The 14,515-nt window shown below is 31.7% G+C and overlaps 1 protein-coding gene across 1 annotated transcript in view; it reads left to right on the top strand.

The window, feature by feature from the left end:
* Nucleotides 4,913-14,515, top strand: part of LOC104728582 (F-box/FBD/LRR-repeat protein At2g26030-like) — an 11,515-nt gene continuing 1,912 nt past the window's right edge. Inside the window, exons 1-3 of the mRNA XM_019232015.1 lie at nucleotides 4,913-5,851; nucleotides 5,931-6,071; nucleotides 6,159-6,289. Of these exons, the coding sequence (XP_019087560.1) occupies nucleotides 4,913-5,851; nucleotides 5,931-6,071; nucleotides 6,159-6,289 (1,211 nt within the window). The remainder of the gene's footprint in view (nucleotides 5,852-5,930; nucleotides 6,072-6,158; nucleotides 6,290-14,515) is intronic.

Below are 14,515 nucleotides of genomic sequence, written 5' to 3'. Positions count from 1 at the left end.
AAAAAAAAAAAAAAAAAAAAAAAAAGGAAATTAGAGGTGTAACAATGATCTTTCTTGGTTAGTAGCACACTACAAGAAAACAAGCTATTTGCGAGAAAAATCTTCTATAATATATCCGTCACAAATATGCCATATTTTCAAAAATAATTATATTTTTGTTTTTTGCAGAAAATAAATTATATTTCTGCTATAGATTTGCGAGTTACAATAAATAATTTTTTAAAAAATTATAGTTAAAAATGTTTAAGAAACAACATTAATGTATTTAAAATTTAAATTTTTTAACAAAATGAAGTAACTACAAAATAAAGGAAATAATGATTTTCTTTATTGAATAAATAATTATTTGTTTTATTAAAAAATGATAAAATAAAATAAAATACATATGTATATCATATATGTATTGTATCGATGATGTGGTTTGCGGCGGAGGAGAGGGTGAATAGCGGCATGGGAACAAGTCGGCGGACCAGAGGGCGAGGGAGATTGGGAATATGTGAAAGAGAGAAGACGCAACAGCAGCATGTAATGAAGTATTACTATTGATAGCAGATTTTTTTTATATATATATATATAACTGAATCACAAAGAATTCAGTAATATTTTATTATTTTTAAAAGTAAACTGTTTTGTAATTGAATTAAAATGGTGAATATAAACACAAGTGCAGCTATTTCAATATGACATGTGGATTAGGTTTCAATATTTATAGGCAGCTAGTGGTGCTCGTAGGAAACAGTATAAATACGTGAAACAAGTATTGAAACCTAATCCACATGTAATTTTTAGGTATGGCCATATCTAAAATTATGGTTGTGAATGGAGACACGTCAATATGGTCATATCTCAAAATGACATGTAGATTAGGTTTCAATATTTGTTTCACGTATTTATACCGTTTCCTGCGAACACCACGAGCCGCTTATAAATTTGTATGACGTGATTGATGTGATCACTTTTTTCATCCTAATTCCATTTCAAGCGCCACCCAAAAATAGTTGACTCCATATGTGAATTTGGACCCAAAATGAAGTAACCGATTGTATAAATAGCTAAACAGTGATAATTTCTCGAGCAAATTGTATCAACTAAAAAGTGTGTCTCTATGTAATTTCAGATATTGCCATACCTCAAACTGACACATTGATTAGGTTTCAATATTTGTTTTATGTGTTTATACCGTTTTCTACTAGCGGTTGCCTATAAATTTTCATGACGTGATTGATGATCACCTCTTCATCCCAAAGCATTACCGAAAGTTCCAATTTTTTTTTTGTGAAAGTAGTTGACTCCATATGTGACTTGTGACCGAAAATGAAGTAATCGACTGTATAAACAACTAAACAGTGATAAAATCTCTGGGAAAAATTATATTCAACCGTGAGTTATTCACACCCAGTTCGCTCTCTAATTGCATCTTTTAAGTAAATGACATTGGGATTAATAGGGAACTTGGAGCTGTTTGCCCTAGACACTCTCTGGCACAACCTCCGATACCTCTTCCCCCGGCGGCGTCGATTCCGATCGGTGTCGCTGGGCCACTGGTCTCTCATCACCGTCTCTTCCTTTCTCTTCTAAGCTTGTTTTGGTCCCCTTTTAGTCCCTTCTAAGTTTCTCTGAAATCCACAATCTCGACTTTGGTCATGCGTCAGCTTCAGGGCCCGTTCCCCCTCCCTTCCCAGCTGGTGGTTCTTCTTGGTGAGGCCTTTCTCTCGAGTTCCCAGCCACCGTATCCAGCCCCTATGACTTCAGATTTGTACCCCGCCACCACTGCAACTCGGAAAAAGCTTTTGATGGTGGCTCATGCTTTGTCTGAAACCCTCATTGTTGTAATCCACCGCCGACCTAAGAAGGATCTTGAAATCCCAGCCGTACCTCCATGGTCGCTGAATCTCTGCTCATGGTTTGTACAGCTCGAGTATCACATACCTCTTCTCCCTTCCTGCAGATTCAAGGAATATCAATGCCCAACCACATACACATCTCAGATTCGAATCCAGTTCCTTTATCATGACTGCTATTTGAGGATTTACAAACCAATTCCTAGAACATATATTCAAGTCGCATTTCATCGGTTCACTAGTAAAAGCTTGAAGAGGAATGGCATTATGATCCCGCATCCACGGAGCGGTGATTACCATATCCTCTTCAACTTTATAGCTCTGGTTCCTATAAACCCCAAATCTTTACAAGCAACCTTCTGCAATTTCCATGGTATTATCTATGCAAGAAACGATTTGGAGAAGAACAACAAAGGTGTGTTTAAAACCCAATTCTTATTAAGTCCTGGTCTGATCCAAATTATTATTTGCCAAACCTTAGTACATGGTGGGATCAAGATTACAAACTCTTTGGCCGAAGACTCCATCTGAGTTGTAATTCACCATCAATGCTATGGTTTTGCTCTAAGCTTTTGAAAACCATGACAATAGTAATCCTTATGTCAATGTTTTGTATCCTCAAAGCTTGATTGTTTATGGTATGTGTGTATCCCCCCATCTCCATTCGCCTAAAGGGTATAAGCTCGGATGTGCTGAATTTTTCAAATGTAAAACCGACTACAAGATTTGTGTGGAGTTCCTTAACCTCCATAGTCGATGGCTTCATGTGAGGGAGGACCCACCTGCTATGTTACGGTTTTGCATCTATCACTTGTGTCTCCCGATTGTAGCTTCACCTAGTGTCATGAGTTATGAGCCTACAGGTATGAAGAATCTTGAATTCTTGTTTTTGAACTTTCTCATGGTGGCGAAGAACCTAACCCTTGTCTCCTCGATGGAGCACTCTTCTAAAAGCTTGGTCGCATATCTTGTGCATGGCGTGTCTGGTCACATGTTGATCAAGGAATTCGCGAAGCCCGTATTCATGGGCGATTCCGTTATGGTACCAAAAGATTTTTCAAACTTTGCATTTTTGGAAAACTCATGGAACCACTATCTCTATTTTCCATTTTGCTCTTTAACCTTTGATTGTATGAACTCCCCTTTTCGAAAGTTTTAAGTTAATGAAATTTTCTTTTGCACAAAAAAAAAAAAAGAAAACAAGAAATAAATGACGTTTATTTGCTTGAACCCTAGATTTTAGGGATATATTCTGAGACTTTTTGTTTTTCCGAAATGTTAGGGTTTGGTGATGGATTACAATAATATCAAAAGAAATTTTCAATGAATTGCCGGATTATTTGCTAACTCAGATACTCTCTCACCTTCCGACCAAAGATTCAATTAGGACAAGCGTTTCCACATAACAAGTAAATATGTGGAAATAGATGTAACGATTGATAGTTAATTGAGAAAAAAACACATTAATTTTCACTGTTATTAAATTATATAAACTTTTGTAAAGTTTGAAGTGACATAAATCACTTAAGAAAAGTTAGTACTTAATCACTTATAGACTAGGAGATATCCCGTGCTTTAAGCACATGTCAACATTTAAAAAAAATATTGTGAACAAATAAAAGTTATTAATTTATCATCTATATAAATTTAGTTTTACCAACCCGTCAACGTGAAAATTAAAACACATATTTTTTTAGATTGAATAATATATTTTCGTTTTAAAAAATTCAAATCACAACATATGTAGAAAAAGTCTGCATTTTACTAATCATAAGTATTATATGAAAATTCCAAACAATTTGTAAATAAAAGAAAATAAATATGATAGGAGAATCATAATTTGAAATCTTAACAAAATCTTCGTAATTTATTTATTAAAAATAATTATATTGTGTACTTGGAGAAAAAAATCTTAGTTTTTGAAATTCTGATTGGTTTATATTTTTGAAAAATATATTTCATAATTTTCGTCCATAATTTATGAGAGAGAAAAAAATATATTTTTATATTTTCTAGAGTTTTTTATATTTGATCTGTCAGCGTTTTTTTTAATTAATTATGTTTATTTAAATAATTAATTAAGCTTAATTAAAAAATATATTTTTATATTTTCTAGAGTTTTTTATATTTGATCTGTCAGCGTTTTTTATTTTTTAATTAATTATGTTTATTTAAATAATTAATTAAGCTTAATTAAGTTTTTCTAATGGAAATTGAATGTAATTTTTACACATTTTTAGGTTAGTTTCATATTTGTACTTTCCAATTAATATAGTAGGATTAAATCTCTTAAATTATTATGTCTGTCATTTATTTTTATTTAAAAATCAAATTTTAAACTAAAAGATAGAAGACTGTAAAAAAAAATGTAGAAAAAAATCAATAAGAGACAGAAGATACGCTTGAAACACACCCTAAGTAATGAAGTACTACTATAAGTAGCAAATCTTTATTTTGTTTATGTAACTGAACCGCAAAGAATTCAGTAATATTTTATTATTTTAAAAAATGAACTGTTTTATAATTCAATTAAAATGGTGAATGGAAACACATACAACTACCTCAAAATGACTTGTGAATTAGGTTTCAATACTTATAGATGACTATTGATGCTAGTAGAAAAATGGTATAAATACAAAACAAATATTGAAATCTAATCCACGTGTCAGGTATGGCCATATCGACGTGTCTCCATTCATAGCCATAATCTTAGATATGATCATATCTCAAAATGACATGTAGATTAGGTTTCGATATATACTTCACGTATTTATACTGTTTCCTGCGAGCACCACGAGCCGCCTATATGATCACCTTCTCATCCTAACTCCATCTCAAGCGCCACCCAAAAGTAGTTGACTCCATATGTGAATTGTGACCCAAAATGAAATAATCGATTGTATAAACACCTAAAGAGTGATAATCTCTCGAGCAAATTGTATCAACGGTGAGTTTTTCTCACACCCAGTTCACATAGACTTGTACCCTAGATTTTAGGGATAATTCTGAAGGGGTTTTTCTTTTGGTTTTTTAATATTATTATTTTTTTACCGAAATGTTAGGGTTTCGTGATGGATTGTAATAACATCAACGAATTGCCGGATTATTTGCTAACTCAGATGCTCTCTTACCTTCCGACCAAAGATTCAGTTAGGACAAGCGTTTTGTCGAAGAGATGGGAACGTCTCTGGCTTATGGTTCCTGTAATTGACTTAAATGTCAATCATTTCCCTCTTAATGGACAAGCCTTTGCTAGCTTCATTGATAAGTTTCTGGAGTTTAATGCTTCAGAGAACCTATCAATTAACCACAAGTCAAGACTACAAAAGTTCAAGATAAAATACAACGAATTCATTAACTATGGTGATCGATTGGGGGAGTTGCTAGGGACCATGGTTGATCGCAAAGTTGAACATTTAGATGTTGAGGCTGATATGATGCCAAGTATAAGAGATTTCATGCCTCACGACATTTATAAAAGCAAGACATTGGTGTTTTTAAAGCTTGTAAGGGTAGGGCTTGTAAATCCACGGTTGGTTGTTTCTCTACCTTGTCTGAAGACCATGCATTTGGAAAACAATTTTTATTGTGTGGATGGTCCTTTGGTTATGGAGAACCTCATCTCAGACTGTCCAGTTCTTGAAGATCTTACATTTGTTAGAACTATTGATCGTAACAATGTAGAGTTTCTGGTGTTTCTTCGTGTGAGATCTAGGAGTCTGAAAAGGTTTCGTTACACCTTTGCGAACGATAGGGGTGGTACTGATTTCTCTGTTGAGATCGATGCTCCACGGCTCGAGTTTATGAGTTTTAAAGATAATCAATCTGATAGGATTGTGGTAAACAATCTGAGTTCTTTGCTCACGATCGATATGGATACTAAATTCAATGTAGAGATTGGTGGTAGTCCTTTGAGACTAGGGAGCTTCAACAAGAGAAATACTATCCGTCATTTTCTCACCAGTATTTCTAGTGTAAGGCATATGATCATCTCTAAGCGTACTATGGAGGTATACCTAACAACTATAATATATACTTTAATCCTATATAATACAATTGTTACTTATATCATTTTCTTTCTTCTGGCAGGTTCTTGATCGTTACTTGAAACTTGCACCGCTTCCCCAGTTCGGTAACTTATATCGTTTGCAGGCTGCGTTCCCCAACTCATTGTTACAACTATTGCCAGTCTTTCTTGAGAACTTCCAAAATCTGAAGAGCCTCATCTTGGTAAGAATCTGTTTAAGTCTATGATTTAGCGGTAACAACTAAGAACATTATTTGAAAGATATAGTTTCCTGTTTTTATTATTATCAGGAGCTTTCTTTTTCGACGCATCCAGTTCAGATTAAACTGAGATATGTGCCTCATTGTTTGTCGTCGACTCTTGAACGTGTTGAGATTAAAGGAATGATTATAGAGGAAGAGACTTGGAAGACACTAGCGGGGTACTTTCTTGAGAATTCAAAAGTTCTAAAGAAACTCGTTCTGTGTTTTAGTGATTCTCCTACAACAAAGCTGCAGGCTACAGATATCTTCCATACATTCGTCAAGTGTTCTCGCAAATGTGAGATTATTATTCATTGATTATGTCACTGAAGAACAGTGTTTTTATTTTGAAGTTAAGCCTAGCTAGAATTTATTGACATTAAACTTGATTACTCTATGAATCACTGAGTGGGTTTGTATATTGATTAATTACTCTAGGCTTTATGGTATGCTTTATATCAGACCTCTGGGAATTTAATACAGCAAGACATGTTGTTCTTTAACGTTGTATAAGTACCAATTGTTTGTTGTTTCTGGAGAAGCTCTGTCGTTAGGAATGCGTAGGTTCTGCATGTGAGTTATTAGACAAAGAATCAAGCCTATACTAGTTTGATTATTACCATCTCAAATGATATGGAAAATATGGTGTTGGTAAGTAGATAACGTAAGTGGCTAGACACTAGATATACAAAGACGTATATTTGATTGATAAAGGGATTTGTAAAAATGGTGTTTAATTTATGTTTCTTTCTTTTGCCCACGGTGAGCTATCCTTACATTATATCATCAAGGTGAAAACTCCTCTCTTTCTTTTTATTACAGGAGTGCGAGATTCTCTCCACAACCAACGTTACTCACTCGCCCTCCCAAGTAAAAAGAGTCCGTTGACTGATTTTATTCTACGAGTAAGTGTGTTTTGAGGTCTCAACCTCCATTTTAGCCTTAGGCCCTTAGCCATACTATGAGACACACTCACAGTTTTCCGGATTGAGTTGCATCTTGGTCTTGAGAGCAAGCTTTGATGCTAAAACCAGCCTTAACAAGAGCTTTTTGTGTAAGTTTAAAACTTTAAGAGAAGAATGGATTGTGTAGAATATGTATGCCGTTGATGAGATTGATGCTCCAGGACTCAACATTGACATCTACTCATCCAGTGTAAGACATTTGATCTGAATCTCACTTTCTTGGAGGACATTAAGGATATTCAAGCAACAGAACAACAACAAAGACTTCAACCTCTTGATTCTAACACAAACCACTTTCAGAAAAATCAATAACATACTTGACTTCAAATCCAGCTTCCTCTGAATATACATGTATTTTGACTTCCATGTTATCTTCACGCTCACCTGCCCTTATTATAAGACATAAAAGCAATTGAATTACAAAAAATACGTTACCAAAGAAAACATTAAAAAAAAAAAAAAAGTGATATGCTTTTTCGACTAAGATAAATTTTTTTTTTCTTTTTTCATTTCACAAACTTGCAATTCTTCCTCCTAATTCCCAGTTCTCACTTCGGCGGCGACAACCCAACCGACGAATCAAATCGACTCTTAAGACTCAGATTGATTGTAATGGCCTGTATAAGTATTGTATCTCAGGTTTATGATAAAGACCTTTGATGTTAGTTATTTTTTGGAAATTAGGGTTTCGTTTGTCGTGATGGATTGCGATATAATCAGCGGATTGCCGGATTATATGCTAACTCGGATACTCTTAGACCTTCCGACCAAAGATTCTGTTAATTAAGTCAAGCGTGTTATCTAACAGATGGAGAAATCTTTGGTTAAACGTTCCTCGGCTTGACTTGAACGTGAAATATGATTTTCCTCCTGGCAAATGCTTCGTGAGCTTCATTGACAGTGGAGTGTATTCACATTCATGTTAACCACCTAACCGATGATATCTATAATAACACGTATTGATTTAAAAAATAATGATTTATCACCATAAAATATATAGATAAAATAAATAACTTAATCAGTAATAATCTTACAGACGCATCAGCCAAAACAATTTCAATGGTCTCTCCAGAGTAAGTGATGTATTGCCTCCAGGAATGAATGATCTTAACTTAATCCTCCAGCTTGTTTTAGATGGATTTAAATCGGTTATTGCAGGAGGAACAACCATGATCGTTAGCACCGTAAAAAGAATGAAGAGGAAGATATTTAATTCAAATGGTTGCACAACTGAAAAGATCGAAAGAGTTGAAAAAAATTATTCAACCAATTTTCATCATTTGAATATAAGTGAATGAACAAGTTGAAAAAAACTATTCGACCCTGTAGCCATAATACCTTTCAAATCCTCCTAGCCATAATCCTACTGCAATAATTCTTGCTAAGAAGAATGGTCATGTTGTGGCAATTCCACCCTATAGGTAATTGGTTACTCCTACAACACATCCTTGTACAATGCTCAAGGTTGTAGGCTGAGTAGCAGGAGAAATTTTTCATTTTTAATGAGCCTAAACAATGGATTCAATAAGTTATTGCCAATAACCACGCCCGCTGAATGGAAACATGAAACTGAAAGCCCATACAAAATGTGAACCTAGGAAAATAAGACCATATACAGATAACGAAGAACCCACAGGTTTTTAAGATTTTCAATACCATGGTTCCCGAAGCGATACTTTGTTCTACTCCTTTCATTTATATTTTAAGCGCAGTTGTTATAATATATACTTTCTTGACCACTTCAAGACATATCGATCTAAAGAAGATCATTGCTTACTCCTCCGTAGCCCATATGAATCTAGTGACTATTGGCAACAAAAGAGTAAAATAAACTAATAAACTAGACGCGCTTAAGCCCATACAAAATGAGCACCTAGGAAAAAAGACCATATACAGATAACGACGAACCCACGAGTTTTTAAGATTTTCAATACCCATGTTTCCCAAAGCGACACTTTGTTTTTCTCCTTTCATTTATACTTTAAGTGCGATTTCTATAATATATACTTCCTAGACCACTTCAAGACAGATCGATCTAAAGAATATCATTTCTTACTCCTCAGTAGCCCATACGAATCTAGTGACTGTTGGAAAAAAATAGCAAAATTAACTAATAAACTAGACGCGCCTAAGCCCATACAAAATGAGAACCTAGGAAAAAAAGACCATATACAGATAACGAAAAACCCACAAGTTTTTAAGATTTTCAATACCCATGTTCCTCGAAGTGAAACTTTGATCTACTCCTTTCATTTTTATTTTAAGCGCGATTTCTATAATATATACTTCCTTGACCACTTCAAGCAGATCCATCTAAAGAAGATCATTACTTACTCCTCAGTAGCCCATATGAATCTAGTGACTTTTGGAAAGAAAATAGCAAAATAAACTAATAAACTAGACGCCTCTAATCCCATACAAAATGAGAGTCTTGGAAAAAAGACCAACAGATAACGAAGAACCCATAGCTTTTTAAAATTTACGATACCCATGTTTTCCAAAGCAACACTTTGTTCTACTCCATTTATACTTTATTGCTATAATATATACACCCTTAACCACTTCAAGACAGATCGATCTAAAGAAGATCATTGCTTATTCCTCAGTAGCCCATATGAATCTAGTGGCTATTAGATCAAGACATCATCTAGGATCTCCTTCGAGTTTTCTCCTTGGAACTTGCATGGGGACTACTTTCTTGTGCCTTTTTCCCATGGCGGCCTTAAACCCTAGAATCCCAAACATGACTTTTATTTGATTTAGGAGATGTGGAAAGAGTGACTTGTGACATTTTATATTTATAATGAGGACCACAGGTCTTATCGATGGAGATATTGTTTACATCATTTTCAAGTTCATCGAAATGTATCTCTTAATACATGAATCTGGCCAGTAAAAAAAAGCAGTTTCTTTCAAATGCATATAATATATGGTACCAACCACACAAAACCGTTATTTTTTTGCGTGTTATTTTTAAACATTCGTTTCAATATATAATTCCTGCTAAAATATTAAATTCGATTTTAAAAAATGACAAATCATTTCTGTTTTTTCCGTTTTAACATTAATTTTATTTTGGTTGAAATTACCTAAACCTACAAAGAACACGATAGCAAATACATACCAATTTACTAGGTATCTAAAAATTGTTTATGTCCCCTTGCAAGGACATGCGACGAATATAGATTTGGAAATACTGATTTACGAGGAATTGTTTATTTTCTCAAGTGATTTGAAATTCTATTTTTTTTATTAAAATACTGGTATATTTGAATTGCCAGGGATTTGCTAGTATCCTGCCTTGCAAATCACTTGTTTTCTTATAATGAAAATAAATTTAAATGATTAGTTTTAGTAATTCAAACAAATTATAATTTATACTAGAGTTAAATATTTGTTACTTGAGACGCAATTAAAAAATCAATAGATTTGAAATCATTAGCTTATGGCAAATGCTGTGTGAGTTTCATTGACAACTTTATGAAGTTTAATCAAAAATTACGAATGCAAAACTTCTTGATAAAGTATAAACGGACACAACAACTATATTTGTGGAGTGGATCTGTAGGGCAGTTGATAGCGGAACAGCTTCCCATTTTTTTGGGTTTGATATCTTCAAGATAGAAGCATTGAAGGTTTTGGGTTTGAGTCCAAGAACAGCTTCCCATTTTTTTATTTTAAATTTTTGTTAGTGTAATATTTTAATATAAATTTTATTAATATAATATTTTGTTAAATTTAGTGATTTAGTATATAACATGTAGTATACCTCACAACAATTTTTTTTTAATACAATCTTAATTATATCATTTTGATATGTTTTTTATAGATTCAAAATCGTCTCCTCATATATATCTATATAACTCATCATGCAATATAACTCGCCTGTGTTATTTAAAAATTTTAAAATTTTTAAATATTCACAATTTAAACTTTTTATTAAGTTTAGATATATCAATTATATATTTTAAATTTCTTAAAAATTTAAAATTTACTATATACGGTAAATTTATTATATATGTATGTTGAAACACTCTTTATAATTAATTGAGTAATATATGTCTGTTTAAAAAAAACTCAAATCACAATATATGCAGAAAAATACATTTTTATTAACTTTATGTATTATATGATGATTCACAATAATTAAAAATTAAATTCAAACAAAAATGATAGTAGAATATCTATAGATATTAATTGTATATATATTAATTGTAAAATATTATATATATAGGTATTTAAAATATTTTAATAGTGTTTGGTTATAAGAATAGTAGAGAATGTTAACTAAAATTGTTTGGATTTGCATTTAAACAATTAATGATATTCAGTGCTAATAGTTTTCTAAACAGATTTCATTCTTAAAAAACTCTATAAAAATAAGAGTTGACTAGATTCGGACCCGCACGTACGTGCGGGGTTGATTTCAAAAATTAAGGTTATTATTAAGTTTGCAATATATGATGTATATGCAGGATAATGTTTATAAACATATTTTTAACGAATATTAGTAACATTTATAATCTAAACTCGTATCAGTATAGTATTTGATATGTTTTTGGTTTTTGGACGAAAAGAATGATTATATGTTTTGTTTTTAGACGAAAAGTATAAACAACTACAATTAAAAAAAATAAGATGAAAATAGAATGTTTATATCTGAACAGAAAAACCGTCACGTCCCATATACGTCATGTTTATTCTACTTCATAACCGTGACTTTAATAATACTTTACCCATTTAAGATTGTAAATTTTAGTCTAACAGATAAAGAAATAGGTAGAAGATTCGGATGGGATACTCGTACTTCATGTACTTTTTGTTTGGATATTTAACTTTTACAAATTAGTGGATATTATACAAATTTTATTTATATTTCTCAAAATTATCTATAAAATCTGCTATAATGATTAAAATTCCTAAACTCAATGACCTTAAATTGTATAGCATGACAAATCCACATTGATAGGCTTTGTAATGGTTTTGCTATTTTTTTTACTTGTGAAAAACTCTTCACCCAAAAACCACAGGAGCAATGTCTGCATTGGCCATGTTGAATTTGCAAAACCCGTAGGTAACATGTATTTCAATTAAAAAAAATTATTATCTATAAAATATGTCTTAAGAGATTGGATTAGAGATTATTTTATATTTTGATAGTCTAAAACTCTGTAAAATTTTCAAAAATACTCAAATTTATTCCATTCCAAAGTTATATATTTATCCATTCTAAATTGCTCTTACTCAACTTAGATTTTGAGAATAAAATATAGCTATTAAAAAAATGGAATTTTACCCAAAATTTTATATATTCATGTGTGAAAATAAGTGAAACTATTCACTTTTAAAATTGATATTTATTCATTGGTATTTATAAATGAAACTTATCCTTATGCACTAATACTGTTACAATAGTTATGTTGGTATGATATGTTCTTTGGTTTTAATTGGTCTGATAGCTTCTTTTTGTCCCAACAAAAAAAGTTGGTATGTTTAGTTCTATATTTATGCAATCGAATTAAAATTGATTTCTTTATATAATTTAAAATTGATAATTATATTTCCAATATTTTATGGTAGATTATTGGTTCATATAAGTTTGGATATGAAATTATAACTAATACACTAAAATATACTTTGTTTGATTGCCGTAATTTTAATAACACACAAATTAAATTAAATTAAACAAAAATGTGAATTTACAATTTAAAAATGATTTAAAAAAACACATTAATAAAATTTTGATTTTTTATACCACACATATATACACATATATATATCTACGCTATATGTGTGGATGGTTACACAAATCTACTATACAATTAAATTGATTAGAATCAATCACTTGAGAAGTATGTTCTTCATAATTAAAGTCCTTTGACAATACTCCTTCACGTTTCACCTTACATGTTTTCTCTTTCACACCATATCTAGTAACAACATTTGTTTTTTTACCGCCTGCAAACATATATATACATATAAATATTAAATTCATGTGTGATAAAAAAATAATAAAATCATTTATATATTAGTATTTCCACGTATTTTTTTGGTAGGAGGTATCTCCACGTATCTATACTGGTATCTTCATGTATCATTAATAATATATAAAATAAAAATAAACAACTATCAAACTGGGGTTTTATGGTAATGAATTTAAATGATTGTATATGTTTGGATACGGATTTAGAACCCATTCTCTTAGCCACATTAATCACGATCCGAATAGGAATCTCCCTGGTTAACCAATTGATCTTTTTTTTTCCCCTAAAACTAAATCCAATGGAATGTAATAATCTCAAAATTTATGCCTAGATAGTGAAAAATGCTTCTCTTTTAATATTTGTGTTTAAGCCTAGAATAATATTTATTTAAAGAAATCTAGCTTGTCACTAATTCAGTCTGAATCTCTTACCTAATTTTTTTATCTGTTGAACTAAAATGTATAATCTTAAATGGGTATTAAAACTAAAGTTATAAGATACCAAAACATGACATACATGGGATGGGAAGGGTTCTCTGTCCCAAAATAGCCATACCACAATTTTCTTACTATTTTTTTCATAGAGTGATATTCTTACTTATAAACATGCACTTATGTATTACAAACATAATAATAATTTTAGCTTTAAAATCAATTCCACACGTATTTAATTTAGTTTGGAATAAATAAAAAAAAACACAAAGTTTCATTCATAGAATAATTGTTTTATAATGCTAACATGGTTTCTGGCACCTTAAATGTCGTCTTGTACACTTGGAGGCAAAGTAATAAGAACCAAAATCCATGTCAATCGAATAGGTGGTACACATGCAGATCTTATACTTCCCCTCCTAAAAGAAACATTTAAACATGCTATTAGTTTGCATGATCCTTCTATAAAATATAAGTAATAGAAATATACTTGACATAATATCCATACATTGGTCATTACTTTAGTTGCTTCCAAAACTTCTGAAATGGTTCTGCGAGGAAAAATGTTAACATACTTTCTTGAATTGTCAAGGATGTGATAGTCCATCCTTCGGTAACCTAAAACATAAGTAGTAAACATAGTTTAGTCATAACTAAATATAATACTTGCCAACAAAACATAATTTTTAAAAATCAAGTAACTTACAGAGACACATCGGGTAAATTCAATCTTCTCTATGGCTTCCCCTTTTTTGATTTTCTATGTGTGCATTATTTTCACTTGAACCTCCAACATGTTTTAAAAGGTTTGGTCATAGCAAGACTTGTGAGTAGCATTTGCAACTATTGTGATTTCAAAAGTGTATGCTTTTGTGAATGGTTTTAATAGTGGGGTGCTATGTTAAACTTTTATGATGTTTCTATATTTATAGCCTTATGTAACTACTCGATGAAAGGAATATGCCGGATCCGGTGCAATATTCCTAAACAATAGTAACGTATTACATTCGAATTGCCAAAAAAAA

The sequence above is a fragment of the Camelina sativa genome, chromosome 11, assembly GCF_000633955.1.
Source record: "Camelina sativa cultivar DH55 chromosome 11, Cs, whole genome shotgun sequence".
Taxonomy (NCBI): domain Eukaryota; kingdom Viridiplantae; phylum Streptophyta; class Magnoliopsida; order Brassicales; family Brassicaceae; genus Camelina; species Camelina sativa.
The sequence above is the reverse complement of the archived record's forward strand: the minus strand, read 5'-3'. Positions and strand labels throughout refer to the sequence as shown.